At 41.4% G+C, this 18,388-nt stretch overlaps 3 protein-coding genes across 13 annotated transcripts in view; 2 read left to right on the top strand and 1 right to left on the bottom strand.

The window, feature by feature from the left end:
- Positions 1–6,592, top strand: part of dmxl2 (Dmx-like 2) — a 36,003-nt gene extending 29,411 nt beyond the window's left edge. For all 11 annotated transcript variants that reach the window (XM_027281789.1, XM_027281793.1, XM_027281788.1 and 8 more), the window contains 10 exons: positions 543–629; positions 843–964; positions 1,395–1,533; positions 2,678–2,738; positions 2,855–2,982; positions 3,094–3,171; positions 3,285–3,376; positions 3,466–3,518; positions 3,625–3,842; positions 4,623–6,592. In XM_027281789.1, coding sequence (XP_027137590.1) covers positions 543–629; positions 843–964; positions 1,395–1,533; positions 2,678–2,738; positions 2,855–2,982; positions 3,094–3,171; positions 3,285–3,376; positions 3,466–3,518; positions 3,625–3,842; positions 4,623–4,832 — 1,188 coding nt within the window. In that variant the 3' untranslated portion in view covers positions 4,833–6,592. The remainder of the gene's footprint in view (positions 1–542; positions 630–842; positions 965–1,394; positions 1,534–2,677; positions 2,739–2,854; positions 2,983–3,093; positions 3,172–3,284; positions 3,377–3,465; positions 3,519–3,624; positions 3,843–4,622) is intronic.
- Positions 6,593–6,626: 34 nt separating this feature from the next.
- On the bottom strand, positions 6,627–11,094 carry gldn (gliomedin). Its single transcript, XM_019265638.2, has 10 exons — positions 10,328–11,094; positions 9,710–9,761; positions 9,607–9,624; positions 9,375–9,464; positions 8,767–8,859; positions 8,528–8,653; positions 8,142–8,225; positions 7,919–8,044; positions 7,671–7,821; positions 6,627–7,585 (listed from the first exon to the last, which is right to left on the bottom strand). The coding sequence occupies exons 1-10, from the start codon at positions 10,868–10,870 to the stop codon at positions 7,120–7,122; spliced, it is 1,749 nt and encodes a 582-aa protein (XP_019121183.1). The 5' UTR covers positions 10,871–11,094; the 3' UTR covers positions 6,627–7,119.
- Positions 11,095–14,743: 3,649 nt separating this feature from the next.
- On the top strand, positions 14,744–17,833 carry cyp19a1a (cytochrome P450, family 19, subfamily A, polypeptide 1a). The gene is given in 9 exon segments (NM_001303347.1): positions 14,744–14,939; positions 15,023–15,173; positions 15,264–15,418; positions 15,535–15,699; positions 15,862–15,976; positions 16,090–16,201; positions 16,429–16,591; positions 16,768–17,009; positions 17,324–17,833. Coding segments are annotated over 9 exon segments (1,557 nt in total). The 3' UTR covers positions 17,582–17,833.
- The last annotated feature ends 555 nt before the right edge of the window (positions 17,834–18,388 follow it).

Raw genomic sequence — 18,388 nt, 5'->3', positions numbered from 1 at the left:
TATGACATCCAGTCACATAACCTCACATCCGATCCCTACCAATAACACGTCTCCCTGTGTTTCTCACTCCTTTCTCCTCTCTAGCTGGACTGATTCTGCTGGACCCAAAAAAAAAAAAAAAAGCTCCCCTTAAGAGAGTTGGCACATACAGTAGACCTACTAACTTGCATGCTACCTGTCAGGGCTGTGTGAGGCTTGCTAATCATGCAGAGTGCTGTGACCGGGGAAATCCCAAATCAACAGTTAAAATTGTCAGTATGTGACATTCTCCTATGATTACTTGTCTCCCCCTGTGAATGTGGCCGTACTTAGCGCTACCTTCACATGAAGTGGGAATATTTTTTTGAAGTGAACTTGATGGACCAAAGCAAAAGTGTTTTGGAAGTCAATATTTTTTCACCCAACTTCTCATAGAAAGAAATTTACACAATATTTATAAGAAAAAGTGAGTAAACTTTTCACTCAGTGGCCCTGTAGCCACCCTACTGGTAGCTCGTATGTATATTGACCCCTCATGTATTGTGTTTGCTTGGCTTTTCTAGGTGGAGGCAGATCTGGGCTACCCAGGAGGCAAAGCTAAAATCATTCACAAGGAGTCTGATATAATCATGGCATTTGCCATCAATAAGGTACGTGTGTTAAAATGACCTGGAAGCACTTTGTTTTACGAAGTTTCCCTGGTAAAAAATTCGTAATCTGATACTGACTACAGGTAAAGGGTAATTTCCTAATTCTCTCCAGCAACCTTCCACTTAAATTTACAAGGACATCTCAGATCTTCCTTTAATGTTGTCTTTTCATCCCTTTTTGTCCCCCTCGTCCTTGCTCCTCTCTGTTTCCAGGCTAACTCCAATGAGATAGTGTTGGCCTCCACTCATGACGTTCAGGAGGTGGACGTGTCCAGTCTGGTTGCTGTCCAGCCCTACACCTGGATAGGGGAAGACTTTGATAAGGAGTCGCGCAGGTGAGATATTTGTCCATCTTTAAATAGAATTATTTTAGTCCTTACTGCTCCTGCACACACAATTAATAGCAAGTTTAGATTTTGTCCAACCCACACCTGGGTTTGTAAAAACACACATTCTCTAAATGCAGACAGTAACAACGTTGTTTTTTTTAGCCAGTACTGTAATTTAACTAATTATACCATAATGAATTATTGTTATATACTGCTGGGAAGTAATGAAAAAAATGTGATATAATAATAAATCATTCTTGGCTGTATTGTCCTACTGGTGTACTTTTATAATTAGGCAAATATGATCTTCAAACATGTGTTAAATTGCACCTTCTGTGGTAATTAAAACGTCTTCTTTGTGCCTCTTCGTCCATGTTTTAAACATCTCTCTAAAACATCCTCAGTTGACGCGTTATGGTTGTGTTTTGTTTTGCAGCTCTGATGACATAGACCACCGTTCTTCTCATACCAACATTGCCCAGGCCAGCTCTGCCCCCTTTGCACCACCGCAGATGCCGGTCTCTGCATCCATGCCATGGCTCGGCAGTGGGCAGACCAGCATGGGAGCCAGCGTGGTACGGATTCCAGGCACTGCAAACACAGATACACAGTACACAAACACAGCCAAACCAGGCAGTAATGTATGCAGTTCACAGGAATTGTCAGCAGGGGGAAACTGAGCTCACTTTTGGAGCCCATAGGCGGCATAGAATATGTGCCCTCACTCTGCAGTCTTATTTCATATGAGTGCTCCACAATAGATGCTTCAGTAAAGTTTAGAAAAGTGAAAAAGACAATTGACTACAAGGATTTAATTCTGCAGTCTGCAGGCCCTGCACATTTTCAAGACTAGTTTATATTTTGAATTCTTATCAACGCCGAGGCAAACTGAGCCATGCCGACAAAACAGCTGCCTGCTGAGTCTATGGAGGCTGATACAAAGAGGGGGTGTGTTCGCATGACAGAGATGGACTCATATAAACACAGATAGCAGCAGCTCTCACAGCCGGCGATCCAAGGTACAGATTTGCGTCACACTTACACGCAGTCAGGGTTCTGTATGTCCCAGCCGTGTTGATAAATGTTGAGGGTGATACACCAAGAAAGACAGGACAGAGTGTGTCATGCAGGTTCAGAGGATCACGAAAGCTGTTTTCGTAAGTCTATAGTTGGGTTTGGGTTTGTTAAGTTCCCAGACATTTAATGCCCAGTGGAACTCCTGATGTGCAGCATATCATGTGACACAAACAGTGTACACCGCAAACTGAATATTTAAAAGATTTATTTACGGTCGTTGAGTTTAAAGCATTGCATTATTCATCAGCAAAGAACCACCACACAGAGACAAGTGTAAAACAGATGAGTGTTTATAAATACTGTAGGACTGGGAATAATAATTTAGGTTACACACATATATTTAAGTTGGCTCCCTCATACTGAAATATGCAAACGTAAACACTATAAACAATTAGTCAATGAATTATCGATTGATCGTTAACATATGAAACGTCCACGTTGAAGAATTGATTAAATCAGTTGAAGTTTAACTGATGTGTAAAAGTGTCACTTAGCATGTTACTATTGAAATGTTTATGGTCACATCCTGTAGTTTTGTTTGCACAATCATAAAGTGTTTTATTTAAACAACAAATCTCTGACAAAGAACGATTCACCTATGAAATTACATTTCTGGATCATGTGTTTTTAATGTTTTTTCAGATTATGAAGAGAAATCTAAATAATGTGAAGAGAATGACATCCCATCCCATCTATCAGTATTGTAAGTACTCACACTGAAGGCCGTGTGTAGCGTGTATACAGGCTTAATTTTGATCATCTTTTGATTCATTTCTCTTCTTTCCTCTCTCTCTGTCTGTCTGTGTGTGTGTCCATCAGACATGACGGGGGCTCAGGACGGTAGTGTGAGAATGTTTGAATGGAACAGACCTCAGCAGCTCATTTGCTTCAGACAAGCAGGCAACGCTCGAGTCACCCGCCTCTATTTTAACTCTCAAGGCAATAAGGTAAACGTACACACAAAGTTACACACACACACACACACACACACAGAAGGCAACGCCTGTGTTTTGTCTATTGGGTGAGATTGTTCTGATAGCGCTGTGCTTTTCTCGTAGTGTGGAGTTGCTGACGGAGAGGGCTTCCTCAGTCTCTGGCAGGTCAACCAGACATCCTCCAACCCCAAACCCTACCTGGTGAGGTCACCTGCTTATTCAGCACCCAGGCGCACAGACATACAGACACATCGTCAGACCTATAATAAATGTAAATCATTCAAATGAATGACTTGTCCCGTTTCTGCCGACAGAGTTGGCAGTGTCACACTAAGACTTGTGGCGATTTTGCCTTCATCACGTCCTCCAGCCTCATCGCCACAGCTGGACAGTCCAATGATAACAGGTACCACTATTAAACCACAGATTAAACATGAATCTTTCTCTGTTGGTAAGGACGGACTAATATTATGCTTGCTTCATTTTTTCCCACAGAAATGTTTGCCTGTGGGATACTCTGATTTCACCTAGCAATACCATGGTCCATGGTAAGCAATGCTCCAAACAATCCTTTTTTTTTTTATGACTTTCCTCCGTATATCAAGATGTTCTGTGATCCAATACAACATTTCATCCCACCCACCCCCTTTTCAGCGTTCCCCTGCCATGAGAACGGGGCCACTGTGCTGCAGTACGCTCCTAAACAGCAGCTGCTGATCACTGGGGGCAGAAAGGGCTTTGTGTGCGTGTTCGACATCCGCCAGAGGCAGCTGCTCCACACTTTCCAGGCCCATGACTCAGCCATCAAGGCGCTTGCACTGGATGCCTTTGAGGACTTCTTCGTTACTGGCTCCGCTGAGGGCAACATGAAGGTGATTCATGCTTCGTCACTCATTCACTGACACCGAAACACAGACAGCCCTGAGTGGGTAGATGACATTTATTGCTCATTTATTGCTATCAGGCAAGTAATGCATATACCAATGAATGAATCTTTTGAAAAGTGTTAAATCAAAAACTTCTTCACGGATCTATAACCAAGTCTAGTTCTCCAGATTTAACCCTTCTGATGACCTGGATGACCTTTACGAACAGTGAAGAATAAGTTGGAAAGGAGGTCATGACTTATGTTATTAATTATCCCGTTAATCCAACTTCCCCTCCTGCACAAACAACCAAACAGACGGTCATGTCCGACTTGCCTGGTGTGGCTTGCATATGATTTAATGAAGCTAAAACCCAGCGGACGGTCAGGGCCTAAATCAAAGGCTGCCGATTTATCAACACATCTGTTCTGCTGCCTTCAGGTGGCTGCAGAGATTTAATGATCTGTAGGTGCAGGCTTTTTCAAATCCATATGAAGCAGCTGTTGACAGGAGATATTATATGACTCACTGATATTAATTATGAGTCATCGCAAAAATGATTCACCACGGTTGCTTCTTCAACCACATGTCTGATGCAAATTTAAACACACCTGTTGGTTGGAGAGTGTTTTTAACGGATGTAACGTTGTTCCAGAAAGACGTAGTTTCAGGACGATTGCCAAGATCATTTTCCTTTGACTCTTGCTTTTCTCACAACTGAGTATGTGTCACACAAATTTAACTCCTGTTCCATCCCCTCTCTTCCTCCGCTTTCTCTCTCTCCAGGTTTGGAAGTTAGCCGGCCACGGGCTCATGCATTCTTTCAGCACCGAGCATGCCAAGCAGTCCATCTTCCGTAACATTGGCGCCGGTGTCATGCAGGTGGAGACGCGGCCCGGTAATCGCATCTTCACCTGCGGAGCTGACGGAACCCTGAAGATGAGGGTCCTCCCCGACCGCTACAATATCCCCAGCAGCTTGGTCGACGTCCTGTAACAGTTACTTCCACTTCCGAGGGTCCAAAGAAGAAAGAGACAGAAAAGAAAAAAAACACAAAAAGCTTATGTAACACTCGCTAGGTATTAATAGTGTAACTGAAGGGGAAGAGCCAGTCAAAAGATCACCACGCTTTTGGCCTCTTTCAGAGTGTGCAGTGTTCATGGGTTTACAGTCCATGTAAATCATATCCAGAATGAGAAACGGAGCTGCAAACATTTTTTTTCCCCAAAGGCTGAAAGCAAAAGTTACAAGCAAAAGGTATCATACTTGATTTTAAAGCTAGATTTATTGTAATTTTATTGAAGAATCTCTACTCTTAGAGTGTGTCCATAGGGAAGCTATGCATGTCCTGTTCTCGTTACGCGGTGCAATCACAGGTCTATTGATAGTGCTCTGTAAAAGTGCTCAAGCAAAAATTTTAAAAGTGTGTAACTGTCGTCATTTTGTGCCCACAGCTGAAATCTCTTAGCATCTACTGTAACCAGCACTGTGGTTTGTTATTAAGTCAGTGGTTTCCGGTGTGAATCGAGTTGTTGGAATCTGCATTTTGTTTCAATGGTTTTGCCCTCCCCACCCCACACCCTCTGCCTTTTTGCCCGGCTTTTCTCAGCCCTTACGGAAGAGTTGATGGTGCATTGCTCCTATAGTGACACCCCCCCCCGCCCTAACCACCGTCCCCACCGTCCCCACTCCCCATTTCACTGGCTGCCCATCACTCACTCGGGCCTCTCCGGGTTTGGGCTCGGCCCCGGGCCCGGCTTTGGTCTCCTGGAGTGCGTGTTCACTCTGCTGTGTCTGCCATCTGTACGCCTGCCCGCCCACCTGCCCTCAAATGCCTGTTTGTGCGGCAGACTCACTGCTAGAACATTCCTGTTTGGAAGATGATGTGTTTTATTCCTGTGACCGTGATTTCAATGTTTCCATCTGTCTGGTCCAAACCTGAACGCCCACCCACCCAGAGCAGAAACACAAAGGTTCACTTCTGGTTTTGCACAAGATATTCTTGAATTTGTTTTTTTGTTGTTTTTTTTGTTTGTTTTTTATTTAAATAATTTATGTTTGTTTGTTTGTTTGACCATTCCTTTGTAAAACTATTTAACTTATTGCCTTTTATTTTAGGAATGTAAGGGGTTTTACTGTATCTGACTGGGAGATGTGCAACACAGTCTACTGTATGTAAGTGTGTGTTACCTCGCTAGTTGTTTTTACCGTTTCATCCATAAGGAATAGATATTTGCACTCAAATTCTGGAGACACTAAATGTTTATTTCAAATAAATAGGTTATTGAAGAAGAAACTGTTATATACAAATGAATGTCTGGCTTTATTTGGCCTAGTAGTAAAACGTTTGAAATAGTTTTAATATATAAATTATATAAATATAAATATAAATATATATATATATGAAATACCACAACAGCTTGTACAAACATGAAAGCATTTCTTTATTTTTGGTTTGTATCATACCAGCTGGATTAGTTGTAACTTTTGTTAAGTGTATGTATGGTATTTATTAAAGAGATTTGTGTTTCTCTCCCTCTTTCTGCCCACTATGTGTACTGTATGTATCTTAAGTGTTTTACCGATGGTCCTACTGGTGTCTGGTGTGTATGTGCGTGTGCATGTAATAATGCAAAAGAAGCCAATATCATGGGTAGACGCTTACTAGGGGCACTTGAGCCTGGAGGTGTGTGAGAGAACAGGTCATCATCAGAGTTTTACCTTTGTAAAGTGAATAAATTCTTTTTATTTCATCAGGGTGATTTTGGCGCTGTTTCTTTTTTCTCTCAAGTGGAATAATCAACCGGAGACGACGCTACTCCATTCATACGCCGGCAGGTGGACTGTCTATTATGGACACGATGTCAGGTGGTATGACATGTACATCTATATAAAAATACATAAAAGATAAACTGCCATGCAAATACGCTAAATAATCTTAACAACTTACAACACAAACATACACAAAAGTTGAGTTATAAGTTCAATTTGTGTAAATTGTTTGATACAAAATGATAAAAAAAGAAGTTCACACCATTAGTACCTCTGAAATCTCACATGTACATCACAAATAAATACAGCAGTAATTATTTTTGACAATTGACAGTGATTTTAAAAAAATAATAATTCCAGCTTCATCTGACAGGAACGCTCTACTGGACAATAAAGTTGAAAATCTAAATATTTTTATACCAATTTCCAAAGATGGGGTAAATCGTTTCTTACTCTCACTATGTAATAGTCATGTCTGCTTGTTGTCTGTCACGTTCAGACAGTAAGTTTCTCACTCATCAGAGATGAAGTGGACGACGTAGAGCCTGACGTAGCTGTGGTCCCACACGTACAGGTGTCTGTCTTTGGGGCTGTAGGAAAGCATCGCCAGCACACCACCCGGAGGCCTCAAATCAAAGGTCACATTGACCGGTTTACCCTTCAGCAGGTCGTAAGCGAAGGTGACTCTGGTGTCTTTGGTGTCTGTGACATACAGGACTCCACAGGCGATGAAGGCATTACCCGCCTTGGTGCGTGGGTAGGTGGTGTTTATGTAGGAGGTGATAGAGAAGGTCTTCTGGTCAAGCTGGCCCACCATGATGCTCTCATCCACACTTGAGGCAAAGATCAGCCACAAGCCGTTCTCATCTGCTGCCATTTTGAAGTAGGTCTTGGAGTTGTGGAGCAGGTAGCCGAAGTTGTGGTACAAAGCGTTGTTTATAGGAAGAGTGTGAAGCCTCCTGGTTTGAAAGTCATATCTGTGAACAAACGAGCAGCAAGTTGTTTACCAGAGGCAATGGGATAAATGGAAACAGGAGCAAAGCTCTGCATCCGTCTGCTTACTTGGCAATGTTGGATGTGCCGGCGATGTGATAATAGAAGGAGCCGTTGTGAACAGCGTGGCCGCAGCCTTGGTAGAACTTTCTAACGTCCACCATGTCACTGCTGCCGTTCTGAAAGGAGCCGATGCTATTATACGCCTTCACCATACGACCTGCGAGAGAACAAAATGTCTGCATTGCTTCGACACATAAAACTTGACCTGCGTTTGAATTCCAAGATATTTTCTATCCATGCTTGATAGTCCCTACCAGAAAAGTGTTCTGCCACCCATATTCGCTCATCGTTCAGCCGAGCGGTGTCTTTCATCCATGCTCCGAATGTGGTCTCCATCTTTGTCATGTTCCTGGGGTTGATCAGAGATTTAATCAGGCACTCTGCAGAGAAACAAAACAAGCAACAAGCTTAGATGATTACATCTCTACCACACAGCACAATATTATACATGCAGACGAAGCTCTACTGAAAACATACCGTTCTTCTTAGCAGGCTTCAAATGTAGTTTCATGGCCTCCTTTAGCAATGATGTTTCATCATTTGGGATTGCCTGTAACAGCCCTGATAGACAAAACATTGTCACCGTGAGGTTTGTGTAGTAGCTGTTCTGGAGCTTTTAATCATATCACGTGACCCTTCCTCAGCAGATGGAGTAGACTAGATTTTATGGAGTTGTAGTTACACGTTTAAATGTCTTTTTTTCTTAAAGTAGCTTTCTGAACACTTTTAAGGACTTAGATGAAGAGTCCTTTTATTTCTGCTGAGGAAGATCATGAACAAAACTAAACAATTTCCAAAGTAAAGAATTAACTTTCCATCTTCCAACAGTTAATGTCTTATATCATTCAACAAAAGCCTCATACCCATAGTCTGAGCAGCCTGAAGGTTGGCTCTGTGGTGCCTTGTTCTGGGAGGTCCCTGAGGCCCAGGAGGTCCGGGAGGGCCCATGAGCCCAGGAGGTCCCGGAGGACCAGGAGGACCAGGAGGCCCTGTACAAAGAAGAAAGGATCTAAAACCTCTGGGTATAAAAAAAAAAGAAGCACATTCACTTTGACCAGAGCTGATGTCTTAACATCCAAGTTAAAATTGAAACTCTACTTGCCCTCGATAATGACATCATTAGATGGCTGTCCATTCTCTCCAGGCAGACCGGACTCTCCACGCTCTCCTCGTTCACCCGGGTCTCCTTTGTCACCTGGCGGCCCCGAAGGAGGACATTATGGAAAATAGCTCTAAGACTGCATTCATAAACTCAATACACTTTTCCCTATTGTTAAAACCATGAATTATTCCATTGACTTGTTCGGGTGAATCATGCCATCCACTGTGGAGGAGAAAAGAGTTGAAGTGGGAGAATATTTCTGGTTCATTTAGCCGGAGCCCAAAACCGCAGAGATGAATAATATTTTCTGAGAATGTGACAGAAAGGCAGCTGTTCCAACCTCTTCAGTCATTTGTGAATTACAGGCAGAATCCACAGTGAATATAATCTGACATCATCATGATACATGGATGGATGGACAGTGTGTTGGTATATTTTGACTTTGTGTCTTTTTAGGTGACTTTTATTTTGGTATTTTTAACCCCAGGTTACACTCAGCCCTTTGACTGTTACATTGTACCAGTAATTCTTCACTCAAATGGCCAGCATCGCCTGAGGTGTTAATAAAAAATGGACGGCGAGTAAAAGCAGAATAGAGTCTTCCTTACCTTTCTTTCCTTTTTTCCCATCAGCCCCAGGCAGTCCATTCACTCCATCAGTCCCATTGTGGCCGGGCATACCATCCACACCAGGCAAACCTACAAGTAACACAAAAAATCTTCACCTTGGGCTGAGTGGAAAACACGTTCAGCAAAGATATGGGTCACTAAAGCACAAAGGAGACATCACGGCTAGATTTTAAATTTAAATCCAGAAATCCAGAATTTAGGGTTCACTTACCAGGCGGTCCTGGAGGTCCTGCAACAGAAGATTTGAGGATATTAGATACTATAAAGTCATATTTTGAGTAGTTTAAAATGTATATGTAGAGTATGAGATATACCAGCTATGCAGACTCCCTTGGTGCTGTTGCAAATGTCAATCAACAATTTGATCTGAAGAGAAAGAAAAAATATCAAAATATAACTTAAATACTTAGATGCGATGTATTAAATTTCAGCCACAGGGCTGGAATAAAATCACCACTTGTGGAGAAAGTATTCAGATCCTTTACCTAAGCCACACCACTATAAAATATTCCATTTATGATACATAAATAATATCCAAAATAGTAAAATTATCAACAAAATAAACTTAAAAGATCAAAGGTTAAAGTAGTCATGCAGCAGAATGTGCATTAAGGTTGTTTTTATTTTTATTTTCATTATCATATAAGAAACATTTTCTGTATTGTTCTAAATACGGTGAGGCTGTTTAGTCTTTAGAAATAATGCATCATACTTCATGAACTGATCATGATTTGTATGTAGAAACATGATCTCCAAAGCTGTCAAATAAATGTGAAGTAAAACATATTCATATTTTGCTCTTAAAGGTTGTGGTTAGAAGCATAAAATGCACAGTATATGCACAGTAAATGTACAGTATTCATAAAGGTATTTGCCTGTACTCCATCACTCTCTCTCTCATATGCAATCCATCAGCAGGTGTTTCATCTCACCGGGACCATGGAGTAAGTCATCATCATCATCATGTCGTCCTGCACATGAGCCTTGTGGTAACTCTGGCTGTGTCGGTGCTTGTGCTTCAGATCATGCTTCATCTTCTTCTCCATCTCCTCTCCCACTTCCTGGCTGACCTCCTGCTGATGGTGCTCCTCTCCCTCCCCGTGGTGAAGCTCCTGCATCAGCCCCTTCTCCAGCTGTTGACTTCTCTTATTCCTGGAGTACTGGTATTGGTACTGGTACTGCGGGTCCTCTCCTGCACTCTTTCGCATCCCAGCCGCTCCTCTTGGCACCTCCTGGAGGAACTCAACCACAGAGCTCTGCTCCACCTCTGTCAGCCTTGCATCTGTCTGCTCCAGCCAGGTACGTTGCTGATTCTGCTGGACCAGGAGCACCAGAAGGCCCACGGAGTTCATCAATGCCACAACACACGTCCCATACAGCACCACCCGCTGAGGGAGAGTCATGCTGGGGGTCGGGATCCACATGGTTACCACTTCACTTCCTCTCTTCTGGGGGTCACCCACCAACCTCAGCATTCACGGAGGAATTTAATTCCGGCACAGCAGTGAATAGAAAAGGATGGACAGAGAAAGTCCAAATTTTATGACCTTGTGGCCCAAGATGCTGCCACCAAAAATCTAATCAAACCAACTAAAGCTAAACTAATCCAACATGAAGGAAGTCCTTTGCTGAAATTCAAGGTCCTGTCCAGAATTCAAGGTCCAGTCAGCTTCAGTGTCCGTGCTCCACCCGGGTGGTCTATCTGAAGGCAGACTGGTAAATACAGTGCTTGTTGTGTTGTTCGCCAAGTGGAGAAGGGGCTGTGTTTGTGTGTGTGTGTGTGTGTGTGTGTGTGTGTGTGTGTGTGTATATGCACATTCAAACCAGTAATGTAGGAGTGGGCATTACACAATCTCCTGGGTTTGTCTGGGAAGAAACCCCCGCCTGTTCAGTCACCTGATTTAAATTCAGCACAACCCATTCTACTGCGCCGCCGTGGGCAGACTGACATCACAACACACACACGCACACACACACACAGACATGCACATATGTATGATATACGCATGAAAGCACTCACATACATAACAAATGAAAGCATGCATTACACCAGACAAACTGACTGGTCATAGATGTTTATGTACTTGGATTTTTTGTTATAATCTTAAATAAAATAAAAAATACATGACCTCAAAGTGCAATAACATCATCAGGCTGTAGTTTTCACTGCTTCATGACTTCTCTTATCCAACTCCTGTATCTTCTATTCATATCTCCTCCTAGGCGCTGAGTCCTTGTCACATCCTCACAGCTTCCAACCACCAACTGCGACTGATGACCCATTTCTATCGCTTCGATTTGGGCCAGACAAGCGACACTACAACAGAAAAATGACAGTTTAGCTCAAAACATATCAGCTCGGGGCATTTGAAGCATCCTTCACTTTGATAGGTAATTGGTACTGTGTGTTTTTTTTTTTCTAACTTTTCTAACTTTTCTTCTGTAATTACTTCAGAAACAATAAAGTGTTTCAATAGGTCTGTTAACCGGCCTCTCTGGTGAGTCATGTAGCTGACCTGATGTGCACGCTCTTTCAGCCATGTTATGCCCCACATAACTATTGTGTGTACACACAATCACATGCATGTTCTGTGGGCTCCTGCCTGAGGCTGTAGGTCACTGATAGCCAGTTGTTGGACAGATGTGCAGATGTGTATGCACGTACAGTCCTAAGAGCACTGAGTTCATTCTATTTGCTGTCTGCCATTCACTGTGCTCCAGATCCATTAACATGAACCATGTGGTGTGAATATGTCCACATCCCTGAAAATCCTCCGACCGCTGGTGTCTGGCCTTTTCTGGGTCTGTTTTCTTTCTGAGGTGCAGCTGCTCTTATACTCTTTGTGTCCATCTTACTGCTACAGGCCAAGGACAGCCAGATGAGCTGACATGTCTTCCTACAAACTGTATCCTCCCTTTCGACTCTTCCCTTTGTTTCAAAGAGATTTTCTTCACAGTTATCTGACATTTCACACGTTTAAAAGATATATTATTATTAGCCCACAATTCAGCAACGTTATGTCATAAAGATTAAAAGAATACACCAAAGAAAACAAGTTTACTGTTTTTATTCCATAACTATGTGTAACCAAGTGTTGTGAGAGAAGTGGTTCATCTTCTAGCTGTCATTATGTCTCTTTGTCTTTGATGATCCCATGTTAACTTTTTCTGTCATACTCGTCCAACAGTTGTCAGGATACATGTGGAAATTCCTGTATTAGCAAAACATATATTAACAGATTAATGATGTATAAGTTGTAGGATATAAAAATTCTCTTCCAGCATTGTGCATATTCTGACATTTAGTTTCTTCTTTTCTTTAGTGTTCAATCAATCTTGTTTGTCACTTCTAGACAACTCCCTACACATGCGGCGGAGACAAAGATGTGGTTGACCACAACAACAGAGCCCAGAGACAAGGTTACATTAACATCTGTTTTCGGGAGAAATGGTGGTGGTGGTGGTGGTGTTGGGGGGTGGGGTCTGCCTAATCATGCGGAACAATCTAGGTCCATCATACAGGGCATTTATCAAGGCTGGGCCTCAGCAGACAGTCGACCATTTGAACAATTCGCATTCTTGGACTCGAGTGTGGGCGGTGAGTGAATTCACAGAATCCTTTATACAAAATGAGCAAATGGCACGGCGGCGGAGATAAAGCCAAACAGCGTTGGCTTTGTCACAAATTGGAAAATAAAATAAAATAAATCCATATGGACTTAAAAGTCAAGAGTAGAAGAGTTTGTAGTTTATAGAAGTTTGGGATTCATTCATATAATAATAGAGAGGATGGAACAGAGACATGGCCAATATGAACTATATTCTTCACTCATTTCTTTGTTTTTATTGTTGTTGATTGTTGTTTACAAGTGTCTTTTTCATTTTAAGCAGTTTAATGTGTATGCAAATAAATAAATAAATAAATTCGAAGCAACATGCAATAAAGGCCTAAGTAAGAGTAATTATTAGTAAAAATGAAACAAACATATTTGCTTAGTTTAGTTTTTTTTCTTTTTTTTGGGAGGGGAGGTCTGATTGTTTATAATGGATATGTATATATGTTACAAGAGACTTTTAATATAAATATATACGTTTATCTTTTATTTGTGCTTTTTATTTATTTTATTTTATTGTTTTTTTATCTTTCTATTATCTACTTCATGTTTTTTATTGTGTTTCTATTGTGTTATTTATTGTGTTTTATTTTGTTATTTTGTTGTTCTTGTGCTTGCTATAAATCGTGCTATATAAATAAAGTGGATTGGATTGGTTTATCTCTTCACTTTCTTGGCCTGAAAATAATCAAGTTTAATGGTTTTGGGTCTAAAACTAATTTTACTGTTGAAATTTCCATAGTTATGGTGGCAATTATATAAACCCATGTCTTATATAATACATCAACCCAGTGGAGTGGTTGCACAGCAGACACTTTGACGTGGTTTAATGATAGCTACAGTCCACGTAGGGGAGGACATGTTATTGTGTTTGCTGGTTCACTGTCACTGTTTCTGTGACACTTAATGAAACTGAGACGTCGTTACCGTTCTTCCCTGTTTGTCTCACTGCAGCAGTCAAAATGTCTGCTGTGCAACCAGATCATTTCCTGGCTTCATCTATAGACTTTATTTATAATTTGTGTTTGAATCATTATTGCCTCATAATACTCAGTGTGCTCTATATGATATGGTAACTTTATCATGTTGGAGTAAATTTAAACACGCTGTTTAATGCCTCGCAGCTCTGCTTCTCCATCTACTGGTAGTCTGATGGATGAATCTGTGAGTGATCACAAAAACTGTATGTATAATTATAAATAATCCCTTAAATTGATCTCTTTAAAAGTAACCTGAACTTTTAAAGAGATTGCGGTGGCAGTGAACATTTTCAAAAGCAGCATTTAATTCCAGATTCCCCATATCTATCTTCTCTTTAGTGAAAACAATAATATTGATAACACAGATGTTCATAGGACAAGTGCTCTTTTGTAGGATTTCCAATTGGTTTCTTTTGATGTTCAAAGGAGTAGCAAAGCTTGCATCTCATCTCCAAAATGTCAAGTACAAGATAGAAAGGATAAAAGCTTCAACGGTGGATTGCATTACATGTACACAGTGAACTCAGTCTGGTAGACTCAAGGATATGGGCACAACTCCAACCCCTCAAGGTTAGAAGTGTATTGTTTACATCTTCCTCTTCTGTTGTGGCTTTTGCTATGTCCTGACCTGGCTCGTAACCAGCTCAGTCCACATATAAAGAGAAAGCTCCGATTGTTGAGTCAGCTTTCATTACCGAGAGGTCGTTTTGGGGTTTGTGAGGCCGTGTGAAGGTTGTTTTAAATCTGCCTTCTTATGGATCTGATCTCTGCTTGTGAACGGGCGATGAATCCTGTACGTTTGGACGCCATGGTGACAGAACTGGTCTCCATGCCCCCCAATGCCACTGCAGTGGGATCACCGGGCATCTCCATGGCAACCAGAACCCTGATACTGCTCGTCTGTCTGCTGCTGGTTGCCTGGAGCCACACAGACAAGAAAACTGTACCAGGTATGCTCACTTCAGGTCTTTGTGATGCTGCTATTTTATTGTGTATTTGCACTGAAATACATTTATTGTATTTACCACAACAGGTCCGTCTTTCTGTCTGGGTTTGGGCCCGCTTTTAACATATTTGAGATTCATCTGGACTGGTATAGGCACAGCCAGCAACTACTACAACAACAAGTATGGAGACATTGTCAGAGTCTGGATCAATGGAGAAGAGACCCTCATACTCAGCAGGTTTGTTATCTTTGTTAATGCTGATGAATAAAGTTACTAAACAGTCAATCCGAGATTAGATTTATTATCTGTTTTGTTTTTAACCATAAGGGCATCAGCTGTCCACCACGTACTAAAAAACGGACATTATACTTCACGTTTTGGAAGCAAGGAGGGACTCAGCTGCCTCGGGATGAATGAGAGTGGCATCATATTTAACAACAATTTAACTCTGTGGAAAAAGATACGCACCTACTTCACCAAAGGTAACATTTGAATCTTTAATCAGCCTCGCAGACTTTCTGTGTGATCGATTTATTCAGTGATTTCAGAGACTAAATATTGTAAAAAATAAAAAAAAATAAAAAACTCTGATTTCCAGCTCTGACAGGTCCAGGCTTGCAGCAGACAATGGAGGTTTGCGTCTCCTCCACGCAGACTCACCTGGACCACCTGGACAGTTTGGATCATGTGGACGTCCTCAGTTTGCTGCGCTGCACCGTCGTCGACATCTCCAACAGACTCTTCTTGGACGTACCTGTGAGCGGTGAGTAGGCGTGCATAAATCACCTTATTTATATCTCGCAACTTGTAAATTTGTCTGTAAAAATGGATCAAACATACATAGTCTGAGTCAGGTCAGACACAGCGTAGTTATCTTACTACCAGGCTGTGTTCTTGATACACATTGTGTTCACTCTGTGTCCAGAGAAAGAGCTGCTGCTGAAGATTCAGAAGTATTTTGACACATGGCAGACTGTGCTGATCAAACCAGACATTTACTTCAAGTTTGCCTGGATTCACCAGAGGCACAAGACAGCAGCGTAAGTCATCCTATCATTTTATAATTCATATTATCAGGCTTCTTCATACATAAGCCCACCTTTAAGTTGTTTGGCTTTTTTTAGAATCATGTGATATATCTGTTATCTCACAGCCAGGAGCTGCAAGATGCCATAAAGAGTCTGGTAGAGCAGAAGAGGAAAGATATGGAGCAGGCTGATAAACTGGACAACATCAACTTCACAGCAGAGCTCATATTCGCACAGGTCAGTCTGAGAATTCAATTGCTGCAGTTTATTTTGTGCAAATTCAGCTTCAAAGAAAAGCCTTTTGTCCTGTTTCCCCTCAATTCTTGCAGTCCTTTGAGCACTTTCTCCAGCCTAAATGTCAGAAATCCTCTAGTGGAATACATTTTTATTATTCTGCCAGTCGGCTTATTCACATTTGTGATGTGTGTGTGTGTGTGTGTGTGTGTGTGTGTGTGTGTGTTCAGAACCATGGTGAGCTGTCTGCAGAGAATGTGAGGCAGTGTGTGTTGGAGATGGTGATCGCAGCACCAGACACTCTGTCCATCAGCCTCTTCTTCATGTTGCTGCTCCTAAAGCAGCATCCAGGTGTCGAGCTGCAGCTGCTGGAGGAGATAGACACAGTTGTAGGTAAGTAGCCGGAAGACTTAGAGACTGATAAAATATAGTACAGATTGAGAGCTGTGTACCAATGGTAGAGTATGAGATAACACAATACTCTGCATGTAAGCAAAATAACAGTTTGTCATATACTCAGTTGCATAATAATAATGATATTTCTATTATTTGTTATTGTCTCGCTGCAGGTGAGAGACAGCTTCAGAACGGGGACCTTCAGAAGTTGCAGGTCCTGGAGAGTTTCATCAACGAATGCTTGCGTTTCCATCCTGTGGTGGACTTCACCATGCGTCGAGCCCTGTCTGATGACATCATTGACGGCTACAGGGTACCGAAGGGCACGAATATCATCCTGAACACCGGACACATGCACCGGACAGAGTTTTTCCACAAGCCCAACGAATTCAGTCTGGAAAACTTTGAAAAAAATGTAAGTATTTGAGATTTCTGCATTTCTTTGCTATTCTCACTTGTTTGAGAGTGGGCAGGTCTTGGATAAAAACTTTGCTTCTGCATGACAATCTGTGTTTAGCGACATTTAAATTAGAATCTGATGATCATTGGTGGGTTGTTTGCTTATATTGCCATTGTCAAACCTGATCAAACATCATTATCTGAGTTGTCAAATTTGTAGCAAATAACACCTAAAGTTGCTTTTGTCTTTAATTCATGAGTATTTATTTATTATACAAAAGTGTTGAGGTGCTCTAACTACCTCTCTCATCTGTCTTCTTTCTGTTCCAGGCTCCTCGCCGTTACTTCCAGCCATTCGGTTCAGGCCCTCGCTCCTGTGTTGGTAAGCACATCGCCATGGTGATGATGAAATCCATCCTGGTAACACTTCTCTCCCAGTACTCTGTTTGCCCTCATATGGGCTTGACCCTGGACTGCCTCCCACAGACCAACAACCTGTCCCAGCAGCCTGTAGAGCATCAGCAAGAGGCCGAACATCTCAGCATGAGATTCTTACCCAGACAGAGAGGCAGCTGGCAAACACGCTGAGAGAGACTCTGAGCCTTTATTGTTATTATTATTATTATTATTATTATTATTATTATTATTATTATTATTGTTGTTGTTTTCTTCATTTATACAGAATATATACTATTTGATCTCACTTACTTCATTTATATTGTTATATCACTGTAGAAAGTTAACTTTTATATATTGTATGTATTAAAATTGTATTTCTACCTGGAACTTTATGAATTGTAAAATGTAAATTTGGGCAATAAATGTAAATTATTGTGCCAATATTGTGTATTGTCTCATTATTTTTTATTTTTTAGAGAATTTCCAAGTAAGGTACACCAACACACTTCTCAAAAATGAACTCATCATTGTTTATTATTTCACTTCCATCCTCTCTGTTTTGTAAAGAAGGTGCTCTAAAGTTTATTTTAATTATAAGAACACAGACTTGCATGAGGACAACTCTTTAAACTTTAAAAGCCACAGACAAAGGAGCAGGAATAATGTTTGCATTTTAGACATAGCGATGGAAAATCTTCATCTCATCTTTTCCTCTAATTCCGCATTTGCAAATATTGGCCCGGAGGGGGCACTGCAGCACATAAGACAATGAAGTGCTCTTCAGCACAGCCAAATATAGCAACCAATCTGTTCACTATGTTCAATTGCTCTGCCTCTGGGCTAAACGTGGCAATACATTTCACACACAGATGTTTCAATTTGTATCGCCTCCACTCTCCAAACACCAGGACCACTCGAAGGATTTTTGCTGCAAGACCTGAAAGAGATCTACTTGCAAACATGTTTGTTTAATTGTGTGTGTTTGAAAGAAACAGA

The sequence above is a fragment of the Larimichthys crocea genome, chromosome VIII, assembly GCF_000972845.2.
Source record: "Larimichthys crocea isolate SSNF chromosome VIII, L_crocea_2.0, whole genome shotgun sequence".
NCBI classification, from domain to species: Eukaryota; Metazoa; Chordata; class Actinopteri; family Sciaenidae; genus Larimichthys; species Larimichthys crocea.
This window is presented reverse-complemented; position numbering and strand designations above follow the sequence as displayed.